At 37.7% G+C, this 12,734-nt stretch overlaps 1 protein-coding gene across 1 annotated transcript; it reads right to left on the bottom strand.

Annotated features, from left to right (window-relative positions):
* Nucleotides 1-2,772: 2,772 nt before the first annotated feature.
* rsad1 (radical S-adenosyl methionine domain containing 1) lies at nt 2,773-11,836 on the bottom strand. The gene is made up of 9 exons (XM_051717213.1): nt 11,633-11,836; nt 11,395-11,528; nt 9,000-9,204; nt 8,497-8,862; nt 8,025-8,088; nt 7,746-7,893; nt 7,585-7,639; nt 6,202-6,305; nt 2,773-6,086 (listed from the first exon to the last, which is right to left on the bottom strand). The coding sequence occupies exons 1-9, from the start codon at nt 11,768-11,770 to the stop codon at nt 5,939-5,941; spliced, it is 1,362 nt and encodes a 453-aa protein (XP_051573173.1). The 5' UTR covers nt 11,771-11,836; the 3' UTR covers nt 2,773-5,938.
* Nucleotides 11,837-12,734: the final 898 nt, after the last annotated feature.

Here is a 12,734-nt window from a genome sequence, read left to right as displayed (position 1 = left end):
GCTGATTTTACTTACCAAATATCATAGGCTACGTGTGAATCTTTCTACCATGAATTTTATTCGTTGCATTTTTAGATCACTTCTGACAGTTACACCAAGGCCAACTCGTAGTGTTTCTGGTCTCTAGTCTACTACTAATTTAAATCATCTTTTGTTTCTAACGACATGTGTACACAGTTTTAGCAACAATAACATTACAATAGCTTATCGAATAAGTACATTTTTATACCAGTTGAATTTCGTTGAAAATAAAGTATGATGCTATTTCACCCATTTAAACATTGCGGAAGGCTGTTCGAGCTCACAGCTGATTGGTCCGGCTTTCTGCACGCCATTTAAATTAGAATGCTCACTGCCATGTGTCCAGTGTAGACCAAAGGTCGTAGATAGCTTATTAACAGCTGTTTCCATGGACGCGGTCGGCGTCCGCCATATTGGTTAGGTCAAGAGCCCAACATCAACACATGAATGTAAATTGACAGAGACGGTCTGCAAAAGTCTATTGTCTTTTAAAGCAAACTTTCAGATTATCTGATTTTCCACAAACACTGGGCAATATTTTAAATGATATAAATAATAAATAAGCGGCGGTACTAAATTGGTTAGCAGATATTGTCTTTACCACCTAATTAATATTCATGAGTCAAGCTGGTATGTTTTGTAATGAGTTCGGCTCAGTTTTCAGATAGCGTGTCCTTTAAGGACAAACCATACCACTTATTGTATGACCATTTATGGATGAACAACGAGAAGAAAGTAGTGGGTGGCGAAGGAATAGTTCTCATCATCTGCAATGTCTTGAATCATCACTGATGTGCTGTGCTGGCGTACAATCCTTTTATATTAATAAGAAAGTGCGCCCACGCTCTCATAGGTGTCAACCTCTGACAATAAAATCGTGCTTTGCATAAGATAAATTATGCAACATGTTATATTGCTACAGAAAGAGATGAATTCCCTTTAGACTTTGAATATGCAAATAAAATGCAGCTTACAAAGACCTGACTATTTACAGCACAAACATTTTCAACAATCAATTATTTGTTACACAAAAGGCGATCAGCACCATGGACAGCAGACCGCTCGTAGTTGTACCATGTTTTCATATACAAAACATTTTAATACGATATTTTAATGATGTTCCAATTACACGGTTTATGTCATTTTTACATTTTACTGTTACACAGTTTTGTTATAATCTTATATATATATATATATATATATATATATATATATATATATATATATATATATATATATATATATAAACTTATAGGCATGAGGAAAGAAAATATTTTTAATAGTATGTAAAGTACAGGCAACTGGTGGTTGCAACACAAGAGACTGCATAAAGAGCAACATGAATGATTCATGTTTCTTCAATTACCTTGCCTCCCACTGTGGATGGAAAAGAATAACTTCAAATGGCTTGTCTTGTCGGTTTCCTAAACAATATTTGAACATACTAACTGTAAAAAGGGAGCAAAATGCTGTTTATACACATTTTTGGTGTGTCTGACAGCACAGAGATAAATGCACCATTTTGATTTTAATTTGATGGTGAATTTTTGTAACATGTCGAGCTGGCATAAGCCATAATTCAGTGGAAGCTTTTGAGCCCTGAACATTTGTAAATATTACATGTGTGTGAAACAGAGAGTTTTTCAACGCCTCCTGGTCACTTACACCATTTCATAACCAAAGGTCCAAAACACCCATGGTACCCATCCATCCTCCAATCTCCCCAAAAAGAATTCTCCGCTCCACAGGGAAGAATCTCATTTTTACTTTACTGCTCATTACCTTTAAAATGACTATGTGTGAACACTCTTTCTCGTGTTTCTTTGATCAGGGTTCCCAAGCCACAATTGTCCAAGACATATTATGTGCCCAACAGGTGTAATATTTACGTAAAAACCCACACGAGAGGTCATGATGCATATTGTGGTTGTTGAATTGTTGTTTTTTTCTGAATTCATTACACACATTCATTTTGAAGCGCTCAGCACATGCAGATTATATATGAACTTAATTGAATCACAACATTTTGCAGTTTAATAATCACACTACGACATATCACAATTTTTATTTGATTTGTGCATTCAAACATTCTTTTTTTGTCCCAAATATGTCAAATAACGAGATACTCCACGTTTTATAGATAATGCCATTTTTATGACTGGATCCAGTGATTCTGTCCCTGTTTTTCACATCGTGGAAATCATCGGGCCCTAGATGGTGTAACCACGGTATAAGCAGACTCAGATTGTTAATTATTAAAATTACATTACATTCACATCCCCAAGTGCATGGGTGTAGAATACGCGGGGCATGCGAGGGACATGTCCCCCTCACTTTCAATAAAACCAAAGTTTGTCCCCCACACTTTTTCACAGGGCAAATGTGTTTACGCTGTGTCTTTCATACAGCAAATGTCTAAATGTGTAAAAGCAAAAGTAAAAATTCACTGGTCAATCATGTAATTAATTCAATAAAAAATTGTAATCGATTGACAGCCTTAAAAATATATCTTATAGATTTATGTTCGTCTTGCACTAATCGTTTTGTCCCTGTCACTTTTGAAATGATTGCTTCGCCCCTGCCGAGGTGTAAAGGAAGCATCACAACACTACAAACTCGGCTTGTGTTAAAAAAAAAAAAAAAACAGCAGACTGACTGTCAACCATTGTCTAAGATTTACAACTAAAATGTTTTTGTAGTTAACACAACAGCAATGGGGAACAAAAAAAAAAAATCATATTTTTCACTATATTAATACATAAACAATTTAATTGGACCAAAGCAGAGATGACAGCAGATGAGTAGCGAATGTACGTGACAGGGCTTCGTTTATGACAGTCAACCGTTGACATTGTTTCACAACGTGCAGCCGCCAGCAGTGACAAAATAGGGATGCACCGATGTATCGGCTGCCGATGTTTATCGACCAATTATTGACCAAATTAAAACCATCAGCATTTCATTGGCAACACACTTTGTAAAAACTCTTGGCACTCTTAAGAACATATAATATTTCATGTTAATGTGGAAAAGCGCCATAAACGGATGTGACAGTTGTGAAAATGGCACTCACCTAAAGTATAGGCTACATGAATAGGGAAACCATCCAAAATGCTTTGAAACCAACAGACTTTGGCTTCATGACAGCTTGGTCTGTCATGTGTTCAACAGATCCAATTCGTGTTCAGTGGAAATTATTTATTGTTAAAACAGCGAAAAGGCACATTTACATTTTTAAAGCAAAATTCCAAAATAAAAATATAGCTGCAAGCAACAATACCGGAGTCAAGCCAATTATCGGCAGCATGAGCAGCAATAGAAGCATCCTGACACATTTTAAGTTAGAATTCTGATGAATGCTGTAGGAGTTAAAGATAAAAATAAATAAAAAAAAAAACATCTATGGCCATGTTTCTCAAGATACACTACTGTTCTATTTGTGTGTACTAGTTGCACATTCAATCTCTATCATCGGCAGAACAAAAGTGCTTGCTCTTTTTGCTATTAGTACATTGACAAAGAGCATTTACTCAAGGTTGTGCAGAGGGTGTTAAGTGCAACATTGCACACTATACATTGTTTTGTGTATTCTCAAGCACTTTGTAGGATTTTTTGGAAAAAATTGGAAGTCAGTTTTTACATCCATAGGATTATATGCAATACATTTATAGACATCTATGCAATATTTATTCTGATCCAATTTAAACTAAAAAAAAAGTTTTGATTATTTGCATGACACTAACTTAATTGAAAACAATTTGTCTAATTGACTGAAATATTTCAAGCAAGCACATTTAGCCACTGTTTACTACAGGGCATCCAGATTTCACAATGACCCCCCCCAGGGCAAGGTCTTAAAATATTTTCATTTTACTAAGCAAATGCAACAGCCTTAATTCCTCTTTGGTATTTTTTATAAATTTGGTACTTTCAAATTTGTTTGTGAAACAATTCTAAACAACAAAAATCTATTTGCTAACATTTTCAGGCATGGTCTGTAAATAATCAGCAGATTTCAATTTCATGTTGATTGGACAAATGTTAGGAGTAATAGCAACAACAAAACATTTTACATAAATCAAATCATGGCTAACATTGGTATCATTGTTCTCTGTATGACCCACACAATCGAACAAGACCAGTCTCACAAAAATGCAAACATACAGCCTCAAGTCCATTTTGGTGTGCTCAAAGTCAAATGTGTTGATGATTGGCCAATGGCTGCCATGTTTCTCAATATATGCAACTGTCCTCATGATCAATGATGGCAGCTCCCACAAATACACTGAATGCAAAGACACTGCATGCAAATTTTGAAATGAATCGGACCAATGTTTCTATATTTAGAGCCACTTTCATATTGTTCCCTGTTATAGCGCCACCAAATGGTCAAACCCCGCAACTTTTTCTGTGTGTTCTCAGGTTGAGCCCTTATATAAGTGTGTCATGACTGGTGAAAATATCTTATTTCACTTAAGAGTTATATCACTTTACGTAAAAGCAGAGACCACTTTTAAAATTCATCAGCCTGTTTTTGGCATTTACAAGCAAAATGTTGCCATGTTCTCTTTTATCTAAAGAAATTTACAAATGATGCTTTTTATTTTGGTGGTTTCGTTCCGATCGGATGAACAGCTTTGAAGCAACTCGCTAAAGTAGTTTCGGAACTATTTTCGAAGTGGCAACAGGCCATAAGGACAACCATAGCAAATATGGTATCGTTGTGCTCGGCAAGTCCTCCTGAACTTAAAGAGACCAGTCCTGTGAAAATAGACCAACGCCACAAAAAGTTATAAGCTCACAAAGTAAAAAAAAAAAATAATAATTTTTCCACCACTAGGTAGCGCCGGACCCAAACTTCTCAGACACCTTCAGGGCATGTTCCTGGGGACACATACAAAGTTTCGTAATGATACGCCAATGCGTTCATAAAATACAGCATTTTGCGACAAAATTCAAAATGGCCGACACCCAAAACGGCCAACATGGGAAAATTGGGTATCGTTTGACTCGGAATGTTTCACTGAATCTAAAGAGACCAGTTTTATAAATTTTGGCCAAAGCGTTCAAGAGTTATAAGCCAAAATAGCCATTTTTGCTATCTCCTGACTAGTAGGGGGTAGTGTGGCGAAACGCTGCAGGTAACCTCAAGGCATGATGGCGATGACACATACCAAGTTTTGTCACAATTCGTCAAAGTGTTGCGGAGATACAGCATGAAGTCCATTTTGGCGTGCTCGCTGTCAAATTCGTGAAGCCATTTCTCAGGAACGATTTCAAACATCGAAAAAAAAAGTGATAACTTTTGTCTCACTATCGCTTTAAAACAATTTCTGCATTCGACTCGGCATGAGCTCAGGAATCAGGGGGAAAAAGAATTTTGTCTCTAGGACTTACAGTTCAAAAGTTGCTAGCGTAAACATGAGTGAAACTTTGACCTGTTGGTGGTGCTAAAGGGTTTGAGTTACAGACTCCAAATTTGCTGTGTGCAAAACTTCATAACTTTCCTGTGAACAGCTCTATGGGCTGCCATAGACTCCCATGGCAGAAGAAGAATAATAAGAACACCAACGATTACAAATAGTACTAATAAAAAAGTGATAATAATGTAAAGGGGGAAATATTGGTATCGGCCTATGGTTTTTTGTTCAAACTGGTATCGGACAAAATTTCTATATCGGTGCATCCCTAGACAAAACTATACGAATATGTGTATTTGACCCAATCGTTACCATGTTTTTCTACATGTAACAAAAACCATTTTAGCTACACAGTCAAACAGTTTTATTATAATTAACTATTTTCCAGGACATTTAGATATTTTTCTCATTTCCCATTACTTCTCCATGACTGGAAAAATTGCATTGCAAAACTCCAGGTTTTCCAGCATGCGTAGGAACCCTGTTGACGTAAAGTGTCATTTGTCTCTCTGCATGTCTGTCTCTCTGCTGGTGTACTGTGTCTTCACGATGCTCCTGCTTTTGAGAAACATCTCTAATTCTACCAGCAGTGTGGGTAAGATGCTGTCCAGTAAAGCCAAGCCTTCCCAGGAACACCGCAAACCCCTGCAACATGAAGATCAAGGGGAAATTTATGGATAACTGAAAATATAAAGTGCAATCACACTTGGCTTATATAAATAGTATGTATGTACAGAAAATATTACAGACATAAAATCACCTGTCATCAAGTATAAGAAGTCCCCCTGCTTGCAGTTCCTGTACGTTATCTGACACCCCAAATATTTTTTGGAGGTCTGCTTCTGGGCTGAATAGCTCCCAGTGCTACACAGTTTAACAAATAATAATTTTTTTTTAAAAAACATTGGTTAGACAAGACATCCATCACCAATTGCATGTAAAAATGCATTTGAGTAAGTCTCACAAAAATACTATGTCCAGATTATAATTCGACCGTGGCATGATTGGTGTCAGACGGGCTGGTTTGAGTATTTCTGTAACTGCTGATCTCCATGGATTTTCACACAAAACAGTCTCTAGAGTTTATTCAGAATGGTACCAAAAACAAAAAGCATCCAGTGAGTGGCAGTTTTACTGTAATACATCCAACCATTCTCTATAGCTGCTTATCCTATGCAGGGTCGTGGGTAGTGCTGGGGCCTATCCCAGCTGTCTCGGGCCGAAGGCAGGGAAACACCCTGAACAGATGGCTAGTCCATCACAGGGCAAACACACATACATAGACATACACACACACCTACGGGCAATTTAGAGTCTTCAATTCACTCGACCTGCATGTTTTTGGATTTTGGGGGAAACCGGAGCACCCAGAGGAAACCCACTCGAACACGGGGAGAACATGCAAACTCCACACAGAAATGACCTTCTTGCTGTGAGGCGACAGTGCTACCCACTGAGCCACCGTGTGGTGTATCACACCGATTTACTGTGATACAGTAAAAGTAAAATTGTAATACAAGTACAGTTCAACAAAGACTACCATAATGTTTAAATATAATATTTTTTGAATTACTGTCAAATGCATTTGGGTGGAAAAGTGCCTATATTGTTATTCATAAAGCAATTTTCATAAATAATGTCTGGTGCACTAATGCAAAAAATCATAAAGCTGAAGTATGTAACTTTTTCCTGTGTTAATATACTTTCTCTATCCCAGCTTAATATGCAGAGACAGCTAGCTATTAGTAGTACGCCATTCATAGGTTAATTTTCTCAAAAACTGTAAACACTGTGTTTCTGTAGCGATTTGAAAATTACACTGTTTTGAGCAACCGGTCTATAAAAACACAGTAACAATGACTCAACCAATAGCATGAGCTGGGGGCGGGACTATCTCTTTTTTTTTTTTACCAACAGGGGGGCGTAGGGGTGTATTCAGAAAGCCGTTTTGAAAACAAAGAGTATTTTTGCAATTCCGTTTGGTGGCGTTAGTGGCACAGAAATGACATTCTTCAGCTTTAATGGTCCATAAAATAGCCTTAATTTTCATTTGTATTATTTTTTCTTAGCAAGTTCATGAGATTCCCCCATTTGTACCAACACAAAAAAAAAAAAAGATCAAGTCATTGAAGGTCCGTTTTACCTGGTGGCTGATTCCTTCATTCATACGCAAACCCATGACCAAAACTTCCTCCAGCCTGCAGACAGAGCATGTTGATCCAGTTCAATAGCTTGTCAACAGCTTGTACGATTGCTTTATAGCTAGTTGTGTACGTTTTTGGACTACAAATCTATTGCTCTTACAGGCCATGATGATCGAGCTGTATTCGTCTGCGTGTTCCGTGACCTTGTCGCTGAACCTCTCGTATCCAAACATCTGGTTCTAAAGTCTGTGTCCGAGCTTCCCTCTGAGCTCCTCCCACTGCGCATGGAACAAAGCGTCCATGTGCCCCTAACAGGTGGTAGGATATTAAATGCAAATTATTATTCAGTAAACAACAAATCTTACCTATGACAATGTATTATCTTTAAATTATATATATATATATTATATATGAGTGCATTGTATGTGTTTAATTATACCTGGGCCTACTCCTATGTACTGCTGACTCCTCCAGTACCCGATATTGTGTTCACTGAAAGCATTCTATAATGAATAAATACCAGTAGATAATCAATAAACCTGTTATTTAATATGTTTGGGTAGTTGAACTTTTTCTTTTATTCAACAAGATTTTAGGTGACATTTTGATATTATGAGGTTCAAGACATGTACTGCAGCAGTTCTGAGGTGAAATGTCCATTATGTGGCGTTAAAAGCGAGTTTAATGTTGTCTCAAACAGGTAATGTTTTTAAGGTTAAAGGTCAACTACCCTTTTAATTATTTGGCAGACACTTTTATCCTTAGCTACTTACAGTGCAAAGTAATCATTTTATAAGTACATGTGTTCTCTGGGACCCAAACCCATGATCAGAAATGATATATCATTTTTTCGCTCAATATTAAATCTACAGTTTTGAACGACGTTAAGAACATCAGCCATTAGAACTTACGTTTTTGGCAAAGTTGGACACCTCATACTGATGAAACCCAGCCTGCTCCAGGATCCTGCATGCTGATTTGTACATAACAGCTGTGATATAATCACCAGGCACACTTAATTCACCACTGCCAACCTGTTTAAACAGCCGTGTACCCCTTTCTAAAGTCAGTTGATACAATGAAACATGATTGTCACAAACTGGCAGGAGTTTCTCCAGCTCCTTCTCCCATGACTTCACACTTTGGTATGGGAGAGCAAACATGACATCCACAGACACCCGTCTCGGGCAAAGTGTCCTGGCCTCTGCCACTGTCTGAAGAGCATGTTGAGAACTGTGATCCCTCCCTAGAGTCCTCAGGTGATCATCATTTAGTGACTGTGGGGCACAGCATTCGTTTTAACTGTCGATAGAACTTTGCAGACTCTGCCTAAGATGCATCTTAAAAATTAAAACTTATTGGCTACAAATACAACACTTCTGAAAGACCGTGAAATGTGTGCAATGCACTGCACCTGAATTCCAATAGAAAATCGGTTAACTCCAGCTAACATGAAGTCCTTCAGACTAGCTTTTCCAGCAGGTGTAGGATTCACTTCCAGAGTGACCTCTGCATCATGTGAAAGTTGTGCATGTTTGGAGACAGTCTCCAGGACGGCAGCGATTGTGGAGGGCTGAGCCAGACTGGGTGTTCCTCCGCCAAAAAACACTGAGCTGATTCTGGGGAACAGTAAAGACCAAATTAAAGGAACAATCCACCCCGAAAAAAGGAAATTCTGTCATTATTAATTTACACTCATGTTGTCCCAAACACAGCTCTTTTCAATATAGCAAGAGTTAACAATGACCAAGGCTGTCAAGCTTAAAAATAGTCTAAGTTGTTATTTACTGATTATCTTCACCTCTCAAAACTCATTCAAGATTGTTTTAAGATAAAAAACAAACAAACTCTGTCTTATAATGTTGTGCCATGTTTGACGCCATTGACAACTGTTCATAGTCACCATGACTATCAAAAGTGCCATGTTTGACACCATTAACACTCTCAAAACTAATTTAAGATTGCATTCCAATTAAAAAAATGCCACCTTGTCGCATTGTGGTGTGTTTGATGCCATTGACAATCAACACTTATTCGAAACTGCATTCAGATTAAAACAATAATGCCTTGTCGCATTGTGCCGTGTTTGATGCCATTAACGCTCTCAAAATTCATTCAAGATCGCGTTCAGATTCAGAAATGGTGCCTTGTTGCATTGTGCTACGTTACACTCCAATGATTCTCTCAAAAGTCATTTGAGATTGCGTTCAGATTAAAAAATGGTGCCTTGTTGCAATTTGCCATGTTTGACGCCATTGATATTCTCAAAACTCATTCGAAATTGCGTTCAAGTTCAAAAATGGTGCCTTGTTGCATTGTGCCATGTTTGACGCCACTGACACTCATAAAAACGTATTCAAAGTCACATTCAGATTTAAAAAAATGCTGCCTTGTCGTGTTTTGCCATGTCTAATGCCATTAACGCTCTCAAAACTCATTAGAGATCACGTTCAGACCAAAGAAATGTTGCTTTGACGCATTGTGCCATTTTTGACGTCATTGATGCTCTTAAAACTTAATCAAGATCATGTTCAGATTTCAAAATGGTGCCTTGCCACATTGTGCCATCTTTGCCCCTTGACGCTTTCAAAGCTCATTCGAGTTTGCATTCAGATGGAAAAAAAAATATTGTCTTGTCGGTATTTGCCATGTTTGATGCCACTGATGCTCTCAAAACCTTTTCAAAATTGCCTTTTAAAACAAATTCCATGTTGCCGCATTGTGCCATTTTGACACCATTGTCGCTCTTAAAACTCATTTGAGATCGAGTTCAGACTAAAGAAATGCCGCTTTGTCACATTGTGCCATTTTTGACACCACTGATGTTCTTTAAACATATTCGAGATCACGTTCAGATTCCGGCTTGTCGTATTGTGCCATTTTGATGCCACTGATGCTCTTAAAACTTATTCGAGATCATGTTCAGATTAAAAAATGGAGCCTTGTTGCATTGTGCCATGGTTGTAGCCATTGACACTCTCAAAGCTAATTCAAGTTAGCTTTCAGATTTAAAAAAAAAGTGTCTTGTCAGAATGTGCCATGTTTAATTTCATTAACACTCTCAAAACTCATTTGAGATAGTGTTTAGATCAAAAAATGTTGCCTCGTTGCATTATGCCATGTTTGACGCTCTCAAAACTCATTCAAGATTATGTTCAGATTCAAAAATGGCAGCATGTCTCATGTTATTTACCCTCTTAAAACTCAATCAAGATCGCGTAAAAAAAAAGAAAATGGCACCTTGCAGAGTTGTGCATTGTTTTATGCCACTGACGCTCTCAAAACTCATTTGAGATCACGTTCAGATTTAAAGAATGGCACCTTGTCGCATTGTGCCATATTTGACGCCACTGACACTCTCAAAACTAATTCGAGATTGCGTTCAGATTAAAACAATGCTGCATTGTCGCATTGTGCAATATTTGAAGCCATGATTACGCGGGACAGAGAATGAGATTTGAGAGCTGTGGTGGAGGGGAAGATTTTCTGTGAATAGCGTATTGTCTGGTTTCAGAAGACTTGGAAAATAGCACACATATTGTATTGCTTTTTATTGTGCCATTTTATTATTTTAAATATTTTTTTGTAGTATTTATTTTTGACAGTCATGCTCACTCTTAACTGTCGTTGTAAGAAAAAGAGCGGTGTGAAGATTCTTTAACAATTATCTGTCTGCTCCAGGGAAAAATAACAGCATTTTGAACTGACAGAAGGGCGAGTAAATATTGACAGAATATTCCTTTAGGCTGACATAAATTGCTAAATATGTGTGTACTGAGGAAACAGCCATGCATAAAGTGCACACTGACCGAGAGACCTGGCTGAGTTGCACTAAGGTCTGTGTCTCTTTCTGCAGACATTCGGTCATGACAGCATGGTTTTGGCTCCGAGGAATATGCTTGTTGAAGTTGCAGTAAGAGCATCGTTTCAGGCAATAGGGCCACTACAGAAATGTAGAAACACAGACAGACAGAATAGGTTACGTTAGTCCTCCGGCTCCTATACATACAGTATGCCAGTTGCTGTGACCATCGTTTTTACACTCACATGGACATAAATTGACGCCTCATCTGCGTATGGAGGCAGCTTGAGAGTGCTAACAGATCTGAACAGAACTCCACCGACCGCCGTTCCTACACATGTAAAAGTGTGTTGTTTTAGTAACGATCGACACACTGCTTTCATAGTAGCTGGGCAATACCAGAACCACGGCCAAAGGAAAAGAAATTAAAGACAGGTTTCGGCTACATTTTCTACACGGTACTGTTTCACTGCAACACAATGCGTCAAATTAACAGCGCTCTTCCGTCAATAACAGTGGGCGGTGACCAAACGGCATTTTTGCGCCCTTGAAGTGCACTTCGGGAAGGGGGCGCCACTCGATGAGTCGTTCCAAACAAAAGAAAGTTTATTTTTTTCCACAAAAGTCCCTTTTACAAGACTTTAAGGGTACATTCAAACTGTAATGCCATGCTCTTTCTAGAGTGTCCACATCAAGCGCTTTGTTCTTTGTAGTGAGTAGGGCATAGGGATGATCACTTTCGATTGGAATTCGTCCATTGAAAACTTAGGCCTAATAAAACGTAGACCTATGTTTACTGTGCAGTATTATAAAGTTATGTATAGCCTCAGTTAAGTTTAATTGATTTTATTCATATTATGTTGGGGGGTTTTTTTTCCGTAAAACGTACTGCATGCTGTACAACAAAAATGACTCTCTGTAATATTCCTGAAGGAAAAAAAACAAATGCATAGGCTTACTATAGCTGTGCATAAAAATATATCAGTTAAAAATAAGTTATCTGAACGATTACGCTGTTTTCCATCGTTTGCTAGTTATTGCTAAACTTTAAGAACTAGCTTGAACAGGCCAAAAATTGTTTCTTCAATAAATCACCAAAATACGAAACATTTGCCTATACCCATCATGCACCTGATGAGCTGATATTATTATATACATATATATATATATATATATATATATATATATAAAATGGCAAAACTAAATTATTGTAACAAATGGTTGCTGAGATGAGACATAGGAGCTATTCACAGGCTTTAATAAAAATGATGACAGGGAAACAACAAACAGGAACTCAGAATAAGAACTGACAAAGAAGGAACTAAACTAGAGGATATTTATACATAC

The sequence above is a fragment of the Myxocyprinus asiaticus genome, chromosome 14 (assembly GCF_019703515.2).
Source record: "Myxocyprinus asiaticus isolate MX2 ecotype Aquarium Trade chromosome 14, UBuf_Myxa_2, whole genome shotgun sequence".
NCBI classification, from domain to species: Eukaryota; Metazoa; Chordata; class Actinopteri; order Cypriniformes; family Catostomidae; genus Myxocyprinus; species Myxocyprinus asiaticus.
This window is presented reverse-complemented; position numbering and strand designations above follow the sequence as displayed.

Bases quoted from the DNA above. Each gene is read 5' to 3' on its own strand.
- rsad1 (XM_051717213.1), bottom strand. From the start codon at position 11,770: ATGAAAGCAGTGTGTCGATCGTTACTAAAACAACACACTTTTACATGT. The intron at 8,863-8,999 runs GTGCAGTGCATT...TGTGCCCCACAG, and splicing joins GATTTTCTATTGGAATTCAG to TCACTAAATGATGATCACCT. The intron at 6,306-7,584 runs GTAAAACGGACC...TAAACTGTGTAG, and splicing joins ATGAAGGAATCAGCCACCAG to CACTGGGAGCTATTCAGCCC.